We start from the raw sequence: 14,098 nt of genomic DNA on the forward strand, positions 1-14,098 counted from the left end.
ACTCCCACTTAGATAGACATCCCTCTAATCCTCTAAGTGATCACGTGATCCAAATCAACTAAACCATGTCCGATCATCACGTGAGATGGAGTAGTTTCATCGGTGAACATCATTATGTTGATCATATCTACTATATGATTCACGCTCGACCTTTCGGTCTCCGTGTTCCGAGGCCATATCTGCATATGCTAGGCTCGTCAAGTTTAACCTGAGTATTCTGCGTGCGCAACTGTTTTGCACCCGTTGTATTTGAACGTAGAGCCTATCACACCCGATCATCACGTGGTGTCTCAGCACGAAGAACTTTCGCAACGGTGCATACTCAGGGAGAACACTTCTTGATAATTTAGTGAGAGATCATCTTATAATGCTACCGTCAATCAAAGCAAGATAAGATGCATAAAAAGATAAACATCACATGCAATCAATATAAGTGATATGATATGGTCATCATCATCTTGTGCTTGTGATCTCCATCTCCGAAGCACCGTCATGATCACCATCGTCACCGGCGCGACACCTTGATCTCCATCGTAGCATCGTTGTCGTCTCGCCAATCTTATGCTTCCACGACTATCACTACCGTTTAGTAATAAAGTAAAGCATTACATCGCGATTGCATTGCATACAATAAAGCGACAACCATATGGCTCCTGCCAGTTGCCGATAACTTGGTTACAAAACATGATCATCTCATACAATAAAATTCAGCATCATGCCTTGACCATATCACATCACAACATGCCCTGCAAAAACAAGTTAGACGTCTTCTACTTTGTTGTTGCATGTTTTACGTGGCTGCTACGGGCTTAAGTAAGAACCAATCTCACCTACGCATCAAAACCACAACGATAGTTTGTCAAATAGACTCCGTTTTAACCTTCGCAAGGACCGGGCGTAGCCATACTTGGTTCAACTAAAGTTGGAGAGGCAGTCGCCCGCAAGCCATCTCTGTGCAAAGCACGTCGAGGGAACCGGTCTCGCGTAAGCGTACGCGTAAGGTTGGTCCGGGTCGTCTCGTCCAACAATACCGCCGAACCAAAGTATGACATGCTGGTAGGCAGTATGACTTGTATCGTCCACAACTTACTTGTGTTCTACTCGTGCATATAACATCAACATCAATAACCTAGGCTCGGATGCCACTGTTGGGTTTCGTAGTAATTTCAAAAAATTTCCTACGCGCACACAGGATCATGTGATGCATAGCAACGAGAGGAGAGTGTTGTCTACGTACCCAACGCAGACCGACTGCGGAAGCGATGACACGACGTAGAGGAAGTAGTCGTACGTCTTCACGATCCAACCGATCAAGCACCGAAACTACGGCACCTCCGAGTTCGAGCACACGTTCAGCTCGATGACGATCCCCGGACTCCGATCCAGCAAAGTGTCGGGGAAGAGTTTCGTCAGCACGACGGCGTGGTGACGATCTTGATGAACTACAGCAGCAGGGCTTCGCCTAAACTCCGCTACAGTATTATCGAGGAATATGGTGGCAGGGGGCACCGCACACGGCTAAGGAATCGATCACGTGGATCAACTTGTGTCAACTTGTGTGTTTAGAGGTGCCCCTGCCTCCGTATATAAAGGAGCCAAGGGGGGAGGGTGCGCCGGCCAAGAGGGAGAGGCGCAGGAGGAGTCCTACTCCTACCGGGAGTAGGACTCCCCCCCCAATCCTATTCCAACTAGGATTCCCAAGGGGGAAAGAGGGAGAGGGGTGGCCGGCCACCTCTCCTAGTCCTAATAGGACTAGGGGAAGGGGGGAGGCGCGCAGCCCCCTTGGGCTGCCCCTTTCTCCTTTCCACTAAGGCCCATGATGGCCCATATGGCTCCCGGGGGGTTCCGGTAACCTCCCGGTAACCCGGTAAAATCCCGATTTCACCCGGAACACTTCCGATGTCCAAACATAGACTTCCAATATATCAATCTTTATGTCTCGACCATTTCGAGACTCCTCGTCATGTCCGTGATCACATCCGGGACTCCGAACAACCTTCGGTACATCAAAATGCATAAACTCATAATATAACTGTCATCGTAACCTTAAGCGTGCGGACCCTACGGGTTCGAGAACAATGTAGACATGACCGAGACACGTCTCTGGTCAATAACCAATAGCGGGACCTGGATGCCCATATTGGCTCCTACATATTCTACGAAGATCTTTATCGGTCAGACCGCATAACAACATACGTTGTTCCCTTTGTCATCGGTATGTTACTTGCCCGAGATTCGATCGTCGGTATCCAATACCTAGTTCAATCTCGTTACCGGCAAGTCTCTTTACTCGTTCCGTAATACATCATCTCACAACTAACATATTAGTTGCAGTGCTTGCAAGGCTTATGTGATGTGCATTACCGAGAGGGCCCAGAGATACCTCTCCGACAATCGGAGTGACAAATCCTAATCTCGAAATACGCCAACCCAACATCTACCTTTGGAGACACCTGTAATGCTCCTTTATAATCACCCAGTTACGTTGTGACGTTTGGTAGCACCCAAAGTGTTCCTCCGGCAAACGGGAGTTGCATAATCTCATAGTCATAGGAACATGTATAAGTCATGAAGAAAGCAATAGCAACATACTAAACGATCAGGTGCTAAGCTAATGGAATGGGTCACGTCAATCAGATCATTCTACTAATGATGTGACCTCGTTAATCAAATAACAACTCATTGTTCATGGTTAGGAAACATAACCATCTTTGATTAACGAGCTAGTCAAGTAGAGGCATACTAGTGACACTATGTTTGTCTATGTATTCACACATGTATTATGTTTCCGGTAAATACAATTCTAGCATGAATAATAAACATTTATCATGATTATAAGGAAATAAATAATAACTTTATTATTGCCTCTAGGGCATATTTCCTTCAAGATCAAGTAAGCATTAGTCAATGGGCATCAAATTGAAAGCATGGAGTAGTAAAGCTGAGCCCAATTGTGAAGTCGCGGATTGGCTATTACAGATAGGTAAAGAAAGCACACGCACGCGTGCGTGCACGCACACACACACACACACACACACACACACACGAATGAAGCAATTGTCAAATAACATATACTAATTTGGAAAAATGATTTAGATGAAGGGAATACAAAGTAAGAATTAGGTAATAATATCAAAATCTCAATACATCACCCTTTCATAATTTTTTCCTGACATATTTAAATTAAGTTGGTAGAAACTGCATGTCAAAATGAAATGAATACAATAAAGCTTGGCACAATTTGTGATAAAGAACTAAATTAACCGTAAAAGTCATTTCTCCTCCTCCTCCTCCTCCTCTTCTCTTCTCTCCTCCTCCTTCTCTTCTTTCTCTTATTGTTCTCCAGTCACACATGTGCCCGTTTCTCCTTCTCTTATCCTTCCCATGTTTCGGGCTTCTTTGGATCACAGGATTAGAAAACAAAGGAATTCAAAAAACACAGGAATTTGACGGGATTGTAGGTGCAAAACAGAGGATTACAAAATAGAGGAAAACTACAAGAATGGACATTTGGATGGAACACAGGAAAAACACAGGAAAAGTGCCTCGATCCTACGCGAATCAGTGTAAAAAAGAGGTTATAGTGGATGTTGAAATTCCTATAGGATTGAGGTGTAGGAATGCATCCATAGGAATTTTGGAGGTGTGGTTCCTTTGATCCAAAGGGCTTCTTTAGGAAAAAATCCAATGGATTGGAATCCTCCAATATTCCTATGAAAATCCTTCAATCCAAAGAGGCCCTTCTTTTGCAGGTCACCGGGGAGCAGACACCGCCAGGGTGTGCCACGCCATGGGGAGGGGCCACCACCGTTGAGAGCAGCCCCCACACAAGTGTCACCAAGCAGGAGAGGACGAGTCCATGGGCACACAATGCAACGGACAGGTGCCGGCCATGCCTTGTTGAGGCCTCCGCTGTTAGGAGAGGACGCCGTCGTGGGCAAAGTGACAGGGAAGCATGTCACTGGCGCTAGGAGAGGCATCCATGTGGGCAACGTGACGGAGAAGCCGCCGGTAGAGTTGCGCTACGCAAAGCCGCCACCAAAGGTGCCACCTATTTTTTTCTTTTCTTAAATTGTTAGCAATGGTGAGCGTGAAAATGTGATCCCCACTAGTATAACGATTATCAGTGGCAGGCCTACACGCACATCACTGGTAGCTGATTCTGCATTGTTGGATGCACCTTCACTAGTAGCAATCACGATTGTTTTGAACGGACAAAATGTTAGCAATAAAACTCTAGTGGAGTTCCTCCGAATCGCTACCAGGAACATTTATATTTTATTATAATATCTATAGTTTATTATAAAATTTTGAATTTTGAATTTGACATACGAATCGCCAATCTTAAACGGTTGTTTTCTCTCAAACATAGGTCAAGAAGGCCTAATTGTTTTTCCCAGTTCACTAACACAAATATTTACGATTATTTGCATTTTGGAAACTTTGAAAAATATGAATCATCAATCTTAAAAGTTGTTTTGTCCAAACAATTGGTTAAAACGCTAATAAAACCCCCCAATTCATCGCTAGGAAAATTTAAGGGTTTTACTAGATTTATTACTTTTGGATATTTTGAATTATAAACTAAAGAAATGATAAACCGATCCTGAAAAGTTATTTTCTCCTATCCACTAGTCAAAAGGATCTAAGACTTTCCCCAATGGGAACAATTGTGATATTTTTTAGAAACTTTAAATTTTATGTTGAAAACATGTATAAGTAACTCAAACAATTGTTTCTCCCAAACCATTGGTCGAAATTAGCTAAAACTTTTCTATTTCATTACTGACATTTGTGGTTTGCAAGATTTTTATATTTTTCTAAAAACATGGAACTTTGAGCTAATTTCTTGGAATAAGCGACCTAACAACATTTTTCTGCACATGGATTATTCATGTGAAAAGTTTCCAAGATGTTGTGCCCACCTAGAGAAAGCCACAAGTACCAGCCCAGTATGTTAATGTGTTTCGAAGACTATGAAGTTGATATAAACACTTTATTAGAAATAGTTATGTAAGTAAAAAAAATCTTCAAAATTTGTAGTTTTGCCAAAAATCAGAACAATTTTTTGGAAATTTAATTTAAACTTGTGGAGAAAATCATGAATAATAAATACATAGGAATGCGTTGAGAATGTAGTGACGTGCAGTGCAACACATCACACTTAATTAAAATTAGTGTGTGCTCCCTGATATTTAGCTCAAGTTTGAGCTGCATATATACCGGGGCAGCACACAAATTTTACGTTCAATCCAAACAGGCCTAAATATGCGCAAACCTCTTTTTACCGGTGGAGGGAGGTACCAGTCAAGCATCCATCACTAGTCTAGTTTGAGATTCGTGCAGTTTGATGGCCCACACCATTATTGTGTCTCAACGTATTTCAAATTTGCTTGTTTGTATTCACCATTACGTCACATCATGCATAGGTCCCACCCATGCATGCATGCATGAGACATCCACTCCCTGCTGCAAATGCATCAAAGCGACCCATCTATCTCATCTCCCATCCTATATATTCATGGCTTTTATTTTCTCTTTGACATTTCCAATCGTTTATATCTTTTAAATAGTAATTCCGTTTTTGAAATATTTTATATATTTGAACTCGTGACACTAAGATCTTTAGAACAAGATCAATATTCGATAGATTTTAAACACATTTAAATTTTACATCTAATTACACACATATACCGAGCGAAATCTGTTATCCAAAATGAGTGAAAATATGTGAAACATGTTCTTTCAAACATGTGAATTTGATTGTTTCAACGCGTGAATTGAATATTTCAAACATATGAAATGGTATTTTTTTTACTTATGAAACATATTTCAAATTTATTTGAATTTCAGGGAAATCATTTTTTGGAACATATTTCAAATTAGTGAAATCCTTTTTCTAAAATAAGTGGAACTGAGTGTGAAAATATGTTATTCCAGTGTGTGAAAAGATGTCAAATTGGTTATTTACAAAATGTTTCCATTTTTGTTTTGATACTAATATTTGTGATCAATGAAATATGTTTCCATTTTGCCAGAAATACACAGTGAAATTAGTTTTAGATATATTTTTTTGTAATGAGTGAAATCTGTTTTTGAAACGAGTGAAATATAGGAGTATTTCAATTGAGGGAGTGTAATGTGTTTTCTTAGATTACTGAAATGTATATTTATTTAGTGAGTGTAATACATTTTCTATAAATGTGTGAAATGAGTGATCTATTTTCAGTGTTTGAAATTGATATTTGTGATGAGTGAAATATGTTTCAATATATTTTCATAAATTCACAGTGAAATTAGTTTTGCAAAATGAGTGTAATGTCTTTTCTGAATTGAATGTTTTTTTTTCTAACCGGTAGTTTTTAGAAATAAGTGAATACAGCTCTTTTACGGTGATTGTAGAGTTGCAATTTGTAATTTCCTGTAACTCCAACTCTGAATTTTTCTGGCCATTGGATCTCAAAAAATCATTTAAAGAATTAGTATTTTTTATAATAGTAACCGAATCTCTGGTCCGTTTCCGTTCCTCACGGCACGTTCAGAGGCCATCCCCACGATCCAATTCTCCTCGCATAGCCGCCGCCGCACATCCCGCTCGTAGATGGCTAGGCGGTGCGCCGTTCGGATCATGCCCGCGCGACGGACCTGATCCAAGCGAGAAGCAGCAATCCGGTATCTTGGTGTCGCTCCTGCCGTCAATGTTTCGGCCGGCCGGCAGTACTGCAGGTCGTACATCGTGGCGCGCCGAAGCCTCGGCTGCCCCACCGCCCCCAACCCGCCGCCAGGGACAGAGGATCTCTCTCCACCGTACGTCGGATACCCTGAGTCAGCGCCACCGACGACCTTCCCTCCCACTACAGGTAACTGCATACGTGTTGTACTAGCTCTTCTGATCCTCAAGTTTGCACGACGGTTGTCCCATGGTGTGATTGCCAATCAACAACGCCCAACCAGATGTTAGTTCAGAGGAATACATTTGCCGATATGCTCTAGTACTATAACTCTGTTTTTTTGCATGTTCAGTTTTCTGAACATATTATGTTCATGCTTACTGTGGTGATTAGCATACTCATGTATTGGGTTGTGCTCACAATTAAGCTCTCCCCTGCGACATGATGAAGATGAATGGTTTATGCCCTGGGGGATGTTTGATAAAATGTAATCCTCTTTAGTTCAGATATATTGATTTCAGCACCTGATTAGGGCGATTTACCAGTTGTACGAATTGTTGGCATGCATGATTAGAGTAGCTGTGAGAGTCCAAATCTGAAATCTAGCTTGCTTTATTACTGAAAATATTAATTAAGTATACTGAGAGCAAGCTTATGACTTCTCTAGATCATGGAAACATCTACTTAGCATAATCACCTAGTCCTTGGGGTGCTTTCGTTGGTGGTGTGGTGTGGAAGTTATTATCGGCGTGCACTGTGTGGCTTGTGAGGCCTTTTCGGCCATGTATCGAACCTATTTGCTTTTGTTCCCAATCTATAACCTCTGGAATTTGCCTAATTTTATTTGTGTTTGGTAGGTTGAAGAGTTATTGTTTCAGTTCGTCCGTGACCCTTATGGGGTTGTGGGGGATGTTGCACTCAGAGAACTTGTTCTTGCAGTAGTAGGATGGGTAGGTAAACTAGATCAGATATTGGAAGTGGTACTGTCACATATCCTGGCATCTGCTCAGGTATGCCTGGTTTTGAATTTGGGACCTTATACTTTATGAATTGTAATATGTATTCTGATATAACTGTTATATTTAAGCGTTGTCATTTGCCCCATACTGTCGCTTCTCTGCTCTCAGCTCTTTGCTCGAGATGATGTGATCTGATCGATTAGTTTAGAATATGTAACCAATTGGCTAAGTCGCTAAGTCATTGCGAACACTTGCCATCCTCTCATATCGAAAGACGAACAACGACTTCCGGGGTAAAACGGAGGGCTAAAACCTGAGCCTCCTTTTCCATCCCAGGGGGTAGCGATTTCAAGAGTACTTGGTTTAAAACTTTCAATTTATTCAAGTAGTTTTACTTGATGAAAAATGCATGCAAAATGCATGATTACAAACGACAATAAACGGCAGTTCTAATTATGTTTTCGCATGTCCACAATTCAAGTTAATCAACCTTGGTGAAACTTGAACATGTAGCTTCCAACCAGCTTAAGGAAAAGGTGTGCTGCCAATTTCCCGAGCCTTATTCTCATCCACAATTTTCACTCGAATCACTTGATTCATATTCGTAATTTAGTGCCCATGTATTTTAATTTCTGTTATCACTGAAATTGTGTGTTTTCGCCCTCTGAAAAAATTGACTGGCCCATATCCATGATATATCTTGGTACATGATGATGTTATCCAAAACACGACAGAAGATATTTGCATTAGTAAATTTATAGTTCTAGCTGATGGATTGTCCAAAGGAGAAAATTTTAGTTTAAATAATAACACTTATGTGGATGTTTCTTATTGGCTAGTTTGGACATGGTGGAGAGCTACATCTGATTTTTCCTACTTGTATTTCTATTCCATTATACTTTTCAGGAGCACGTGAGGCTCGCATGTCATTGTACTAAGAACTATATTTCACATAACTATACTAACTTGACGCAATTTCAGCCTGCAGCATGGCACATGAGTCTTCGACATCATTGAGGATTTCTGCATCGGCAAATTGGAAGACTGATGTGGAATAGGAGAGGATGTAAAAGCTCCCAAGTGTGAACCCATGTGCTCGTCTGCAATTCCTTTAGTCTTTGTTCGGTTTGAGGTGGATTTGAAGGGGATTGGCAAGGGTTGAGGTGGATTAAATCCCCTCCAATCCTCTCCAATCCCCTTGGGAGGACGATTAACCAAACAAGGCCTAAAGATGATGAGAACGAACAAAACCATTTCATAATTGTGATGAGGACTGCTCCAGTGCCCAGCTTTGTGGTTCTGATCACATGTTTGACCTCCTGGTTACTCTGCTACATGGTCTCCACCACCCATCGTCTACATATCGCCTCGCCGGATCGCCAGACAGCATCGTCGTCTACGTCTGTCTCACCTGACAGGCACTGTCCTCAACCTCTGCATCACAGTTAATTGTGTACTAGTAATTCCTTTGGAGAACTCCTTACAATTATTCTAACTCCGCCATGTATCCATGACCTTGTTAGATTCTGAATATGTAATTTTCCAGACATTCGGGTAGCATTAAAGTGCTCCGTATGCGCCAGCACTCTCAAAACTCACTTCCTTTTCTGTTTTTTTGCTCCCTGAGACACAACTCTGACTTCCTTATTCGTGTCTTAGAGCATTTGCAACCGGACACAATACCCGCCCCACACGTCTGGGTGGGCTGCCAGGTCACTGCTTGGTCGCAAAAACCACATCCAACTACGCCGCTTAAAACCGGCTCAAATGCCCGGACTGATCGGCAGTCTCCATATCCAACCTAGACGCGCCAGCGCACCATCACCACGTCGAACCGGCCTGCTCTGGCCCACCCTGCTCCCACTGCCGTTACCACAAAAACCCTACCCGCTCGGACGAACCATAGTCACTCTCAGTCCTCTCGCCCTCTCCGCTCCCCTCATGTCTTCTCCACTTCCTCTCCTAATCTCTCCGCCTCCTTCGCCATGGCCAGGTCTAGCCATGACTCCGGCAGCGAGACCGTTCCGATGGACTTGGACGACCTCGTGAAGGAGGACGCCGGTTCTGGAAGCGACGTGTCCGATGACGAGAAGCTCCTGCTCTGCAATGCCATCTAGTGTTTGTGGTTGGACACCGACGGGAGCTCGAGCTCCGTCTCGTTCGCCGCCAGCTCCTCCGGGTCGCACCGATGCAATGCATGTCGTGTTCGCATGTCCCGCTCTGTGCCGCTCCAGATCTTGGAGCAACGCGGCCATCTCTCCTTCCCCTTCGTTGCCAGCACCACCCGGGCAGCACCGGGTGCTCGTGCTCTTGGCTCCCGTGGGGATGCACATGCCATATTCGGAGGCGAAGGCAGCCCGGCGTGCGCGGCAACGGGCCGCGGCCATGGTGGAGCCCAACTCTTCTGGCCAATGTGCACGCTCGGTCCTTGTCGACCCGGAGAAGGCACTCCTCTGCGAGGTCATGCGGCATTTCCTGACCACGGAGGAGTCCAATGCTAGGCACCTTCAATGCAAAAACTGAAAGGCACTCTGGCTCGGGCTCGAAGCTTCCTAGCGCCCCGCAAGGGAGAAGGGGGCCGCCAAATGAGCTAAATTTTTACCATAATGTCTAGTACAAAATTAAGGAATTTTGGCTATGATATTTCTTTTACTTGCATTATAAAAATAAAAACCAAACCATGGAAGATATTGCAATGAGAAGGTGGTAGATATAAGTGAGAAAAACACATGCCCGTAGAATTCCTTATGTTGAAAATGTTGAAATGCTGAAAATTAGTACAAGCCACTATTTAGTGTGTGGGCATCAAACGAACCATCATCTTAAAATTGAACAAAACTTTGAAGGTGAAAGCATATTCTTGTAAAAATAGTCTCACAATTATGTCTTGAATGAAGTGTTTTTTGGTTGGAGATAAACTATAAACACTGTTTGAGCAACAGATCAGCTCTCAAGCTTAATAAACATGAACAAAAAGTAAAAGGCTACTAAAGAAGATCGTCATTGCTGCCAAAAGTCAATGCCTTCCTGGGATTGTTAAATGCTCGTTTCTTCGTTCTTGGCGATGACCCATCTTCGTCCGAACCCCCCTCGCCCCTATCCCTGAACTCACATGAATTTCTGTTTTGTTCGTACATACCCTGTCCAAAATCGTAGAATGGTAGTTAGATCAACATAAGAATGATATAGCCATTTGTTTTTATAATATGTAGTAACTTGGCATTATAACCAACATGTTCATTCATGGCATCGCCACTATCATCCGAGAATGGATATTTTTCACAATGTACAAGTCAAATTTCTTGATAATGTTATTGTGCCTGCTCATCCTGCTGCGGTTATAAAATGGTTTTGGTTTGTATGTCGATGACATAATGATAAAATAAGTAAATAAAATAACATATCTTCGTGTCTGTACTAGCACGGTCCTGTATCATTCAATTACCAGTATTCAAAAGAATGTGACCGAACTAAATGTAAGAGTGCTTGCTGGTAGGTGAACTACAGAATCCAATTACTAACTCCCATACTGCTACATCCAACTACTAGCTGAGAAGAAAAGGTTGATTACACTTCAGTTTTGTAATCTATGATTTTGTTGCTTCCAAATAATAATGTAATATTTGAAAGATTTAATCTTTTCTTATGAAGCGAGAGGCACCAGAAATTTGAAGACATAACAATAAAATAATCCTAGTAGATCAGCTTACTGCTACTGCTACTGCTTCTGCTTCTACAATTCAAGCTATCCAGATAGTTCAAGCTAGCTTGTTGTGGAATTTACTTGGGCATGACACTACAATGCAGAGAGTTCAGGTTGGCTGCAATCCACGATAGGCAAACAGGCTACATGATTACAACCTACATGATGTCCTTGTCTTTTAACCACTTATTTTCTTGGAGTCTCAACCATTTCCTTTTGATTTAGATTATTTTTCTTCGGATAATTCTAGTGGTAATTTCTTTTACATTTTGAGTACATGAACAGAAGAAGATATTACTTCTTATACTGGATTATTTTTGCCATGGAAGCACATCAGTATCATGATTCATGCCATTCTGGTATAAGATGAACTAAAGCTTATTCATCAACTCAACAAATGAAAATACTGCATCCTACTTCTACAGATTATGTGTTCTGTTATCCTAATGAAACAAGACCTCATTGATGTGTTTCTACTCGAACATGTAGACCATCCAGAGAATATGCTAATTGGAGAACAAAGGGGAGAACTTGGAGCTTTTATGCTAACTAGATGACTCGTTGCGCCAATGGCGCAAAGGCCGAGAGGGAGCCAAGTATTGTGAGAATATTTAGACACCCAAGTCAAAAACCAAATGTAGCCAACACTCCCGCATCCTCTGCTTGGAAGCCGCCTTTTCTCACTGGATCTAACATAGATACGTGATTCTTCAAGAGCAAATTTCAGAGATAATATAAAGTATGGAAAGCTTTAAGTTGTACTATTGAGACCATACCACCATATCTTCATTTAGTTTCTTTGGAAATCGAAAGGTCTAGTTTCTTTGGAAATCGAAAGGTCTAAGAGGATGGTACATGTGAGAAGCTGTGAATCCACAACAAAAAACTAAACTAACTTCCAAACAAACATTTCAAGTCTCGAAGCCACAAAGAAGCAGCCCAGATCTCTCGTTGTAGTGCAGGTACATGTCCTTAATCTTGCATCCACAGCCCATAATTATTCAACACCTAAATCCACGAAATCCAACCGAAGGAAATCATGGCAGAAACATGTGTCGTGGCTTACGTCTCCAAGAAGGACTTCTTGGCATTCTTGTGTAGGTTGGACACAGCAATCCTCACTGCGAGCCCATAATTTCAGTCTTCTTTAATCTCTAACTGAACCAAATAACAAAATAGAGGAAAACACAAATCAAATCTCACATAAAACTGTCCCAAGTCAGATACAGGGGAAACCAAGGTGAGATGATCATGTTTCTTATAGGAAACAATAACCATAGGTAAACACATACATTATTGTCCTGTCAGAATGTACTTAGTTGTACTTCAAGTGGTACTGGGACATGAAACTAAGTCGTTAAATTTTTTGAAACATAATAGATGATAAAACCAGTGTAGGCCATGAACAAAAATACAAAGAAGAACACAATCAAGCATAACCCACCTCGACCGAAGCAACGGTTGATCACCAGCAGGAACTTGAACCTCGTGATGCTAGACCATATATCTATGGTTACCCTTTTTATTTCTCCTTCCTAACCTGAAGTAGTTATCTGGACAAAATTGTTGGGGAACATAGCAGAAATTCAAAATTTTCCTACGCGTATCACCAAGATCTATCTATGGAGAGACCAGCTACGAGTAGAAGGGAGGAGAGTTTGCATCTACATACCCTTGTAGATCGCTAAGCGGAAGCGTTCAAGTGAACGGGGTTGATGGAGTCGTACTCGTCGTGATTCAGATCACCGATGATCAAGTGCCGAACGGACGGCACCTCCGCGTTCAACACACGTACAGCCCGGTGACGTCTCCCACGCCTTGATCCAGCAAGGAGAGAGGGAGAGGTTGAGGAAGACTCCATCCAGCAGCAGCACAACGGCGTGGTGGTGATGGAGGAGCGTGGCAATCCTGCAGGGCTTCGCCAAGCACCTACGGGAGAGGAGGAGGTGTCACGGGAGGGAGGGAGGCGCCAAGGGCTCAGGTGTGGATGCCCTCCCTCCCCTCCACTATATATAGGGGCAAGGGAGAGGGGGGAGGCGCAGCCTTGCCCCTTACTCCAAGAAAGGGGTGCGGCTAAGGAGGGGGGAGGAGTCCATCCTCCCCAAGGCACCTCGGAGGTGCCTTCCCCCTCGAGGACTCTTCCCTCTAGGGTTCCCTAGGCGCATGGGCTTCTTGGGGCTGGTGCCCTTGGCCCATGTAGGCCAAGGCGCACCCCCTACAGCCCATGTGGCCCCCCTGGGCAGGTGGCCCCACCCGGTGGGCCCCCGGGACCCTTCCGGTGGTCCCGGTACAATACCGATGACCCCGAAACTTGTCCCGATGGCCAAAACAGGACTTCCTATATATAAATCTTTACCTCCGGACCATTCCGGAACTCCTCGTGACGTCCGGGATCTCATCCGGGACTCCGAACAACATTCGGTAACCACATACAAGCTTCCTTTATAACCCTAGCGTCATCGAACCTTAAGTGTGTAGACCCTACGGGTTCGGGAGACATGCAGACATGACCGAGACGTTCTCTGGTCAATAACCAACAGCGGGATCTGGATACCCATGTTGGCTCCCACATGTTCCACGATGATCTCATCGGATGAACCACGATGTCAAGGACTTAATCAATCCCGTATTCAATTCCCTTTGTCTATCGGTATGTTACTTGCCCGAGATTCGATCGTCGGTATCCAATACCTTGTTCAATCTCGTTACCGGCAAGTCACTTTACTCGTTCCGTAACACATCATCCCGTGATCAACTCCTTGGTC

The 14,098-nt window shown here is 43.1% G+C and overlaps 1 protein-coding gene across 1 annotated transcript; it reads left to right on the top strand.

Moving 5' to 3' along the window:
* The first annotated feature begins 6,542 nt into the window (after positions 1–6,542).
* On the top strand, positions 6,543–9,207 carry LOC123082882 (uncharacterized). The gene is made up of 3 exons (XM_044505100.1): positions 6,543–6,860; positions 7,529–7,681; positions 8,612–9,207. Exons 1-3 carry the CDS (start codon positions 6,699–6,701, stop codon positions 8,645–8,647), a joined length of 351 nt encoding a protein of 116 aa, XP_044361035.1. The 5' UTR covers positions 6,543–6,698; the 3' UTR covers positions 8,648–9,207.
* The last annotated feature ends 4,891 nt before the right edge of the window (positions 9,208–14,098 follow it).

Source organism: Triticum aestivum, chromosome 4A (assembly GCF_018294505.1).
Source record: "Triticum aestivum cultivar Chinese Spring chromosome 4A, IWGSC CS RefSeq v2.1, whole genome shotgun sequence".
NCBI lineage: Eukaryota > Viridiplantae > Streptophyta > Magnoliopsida > Poales > Poaceae > Triticum > Triticum aestivum.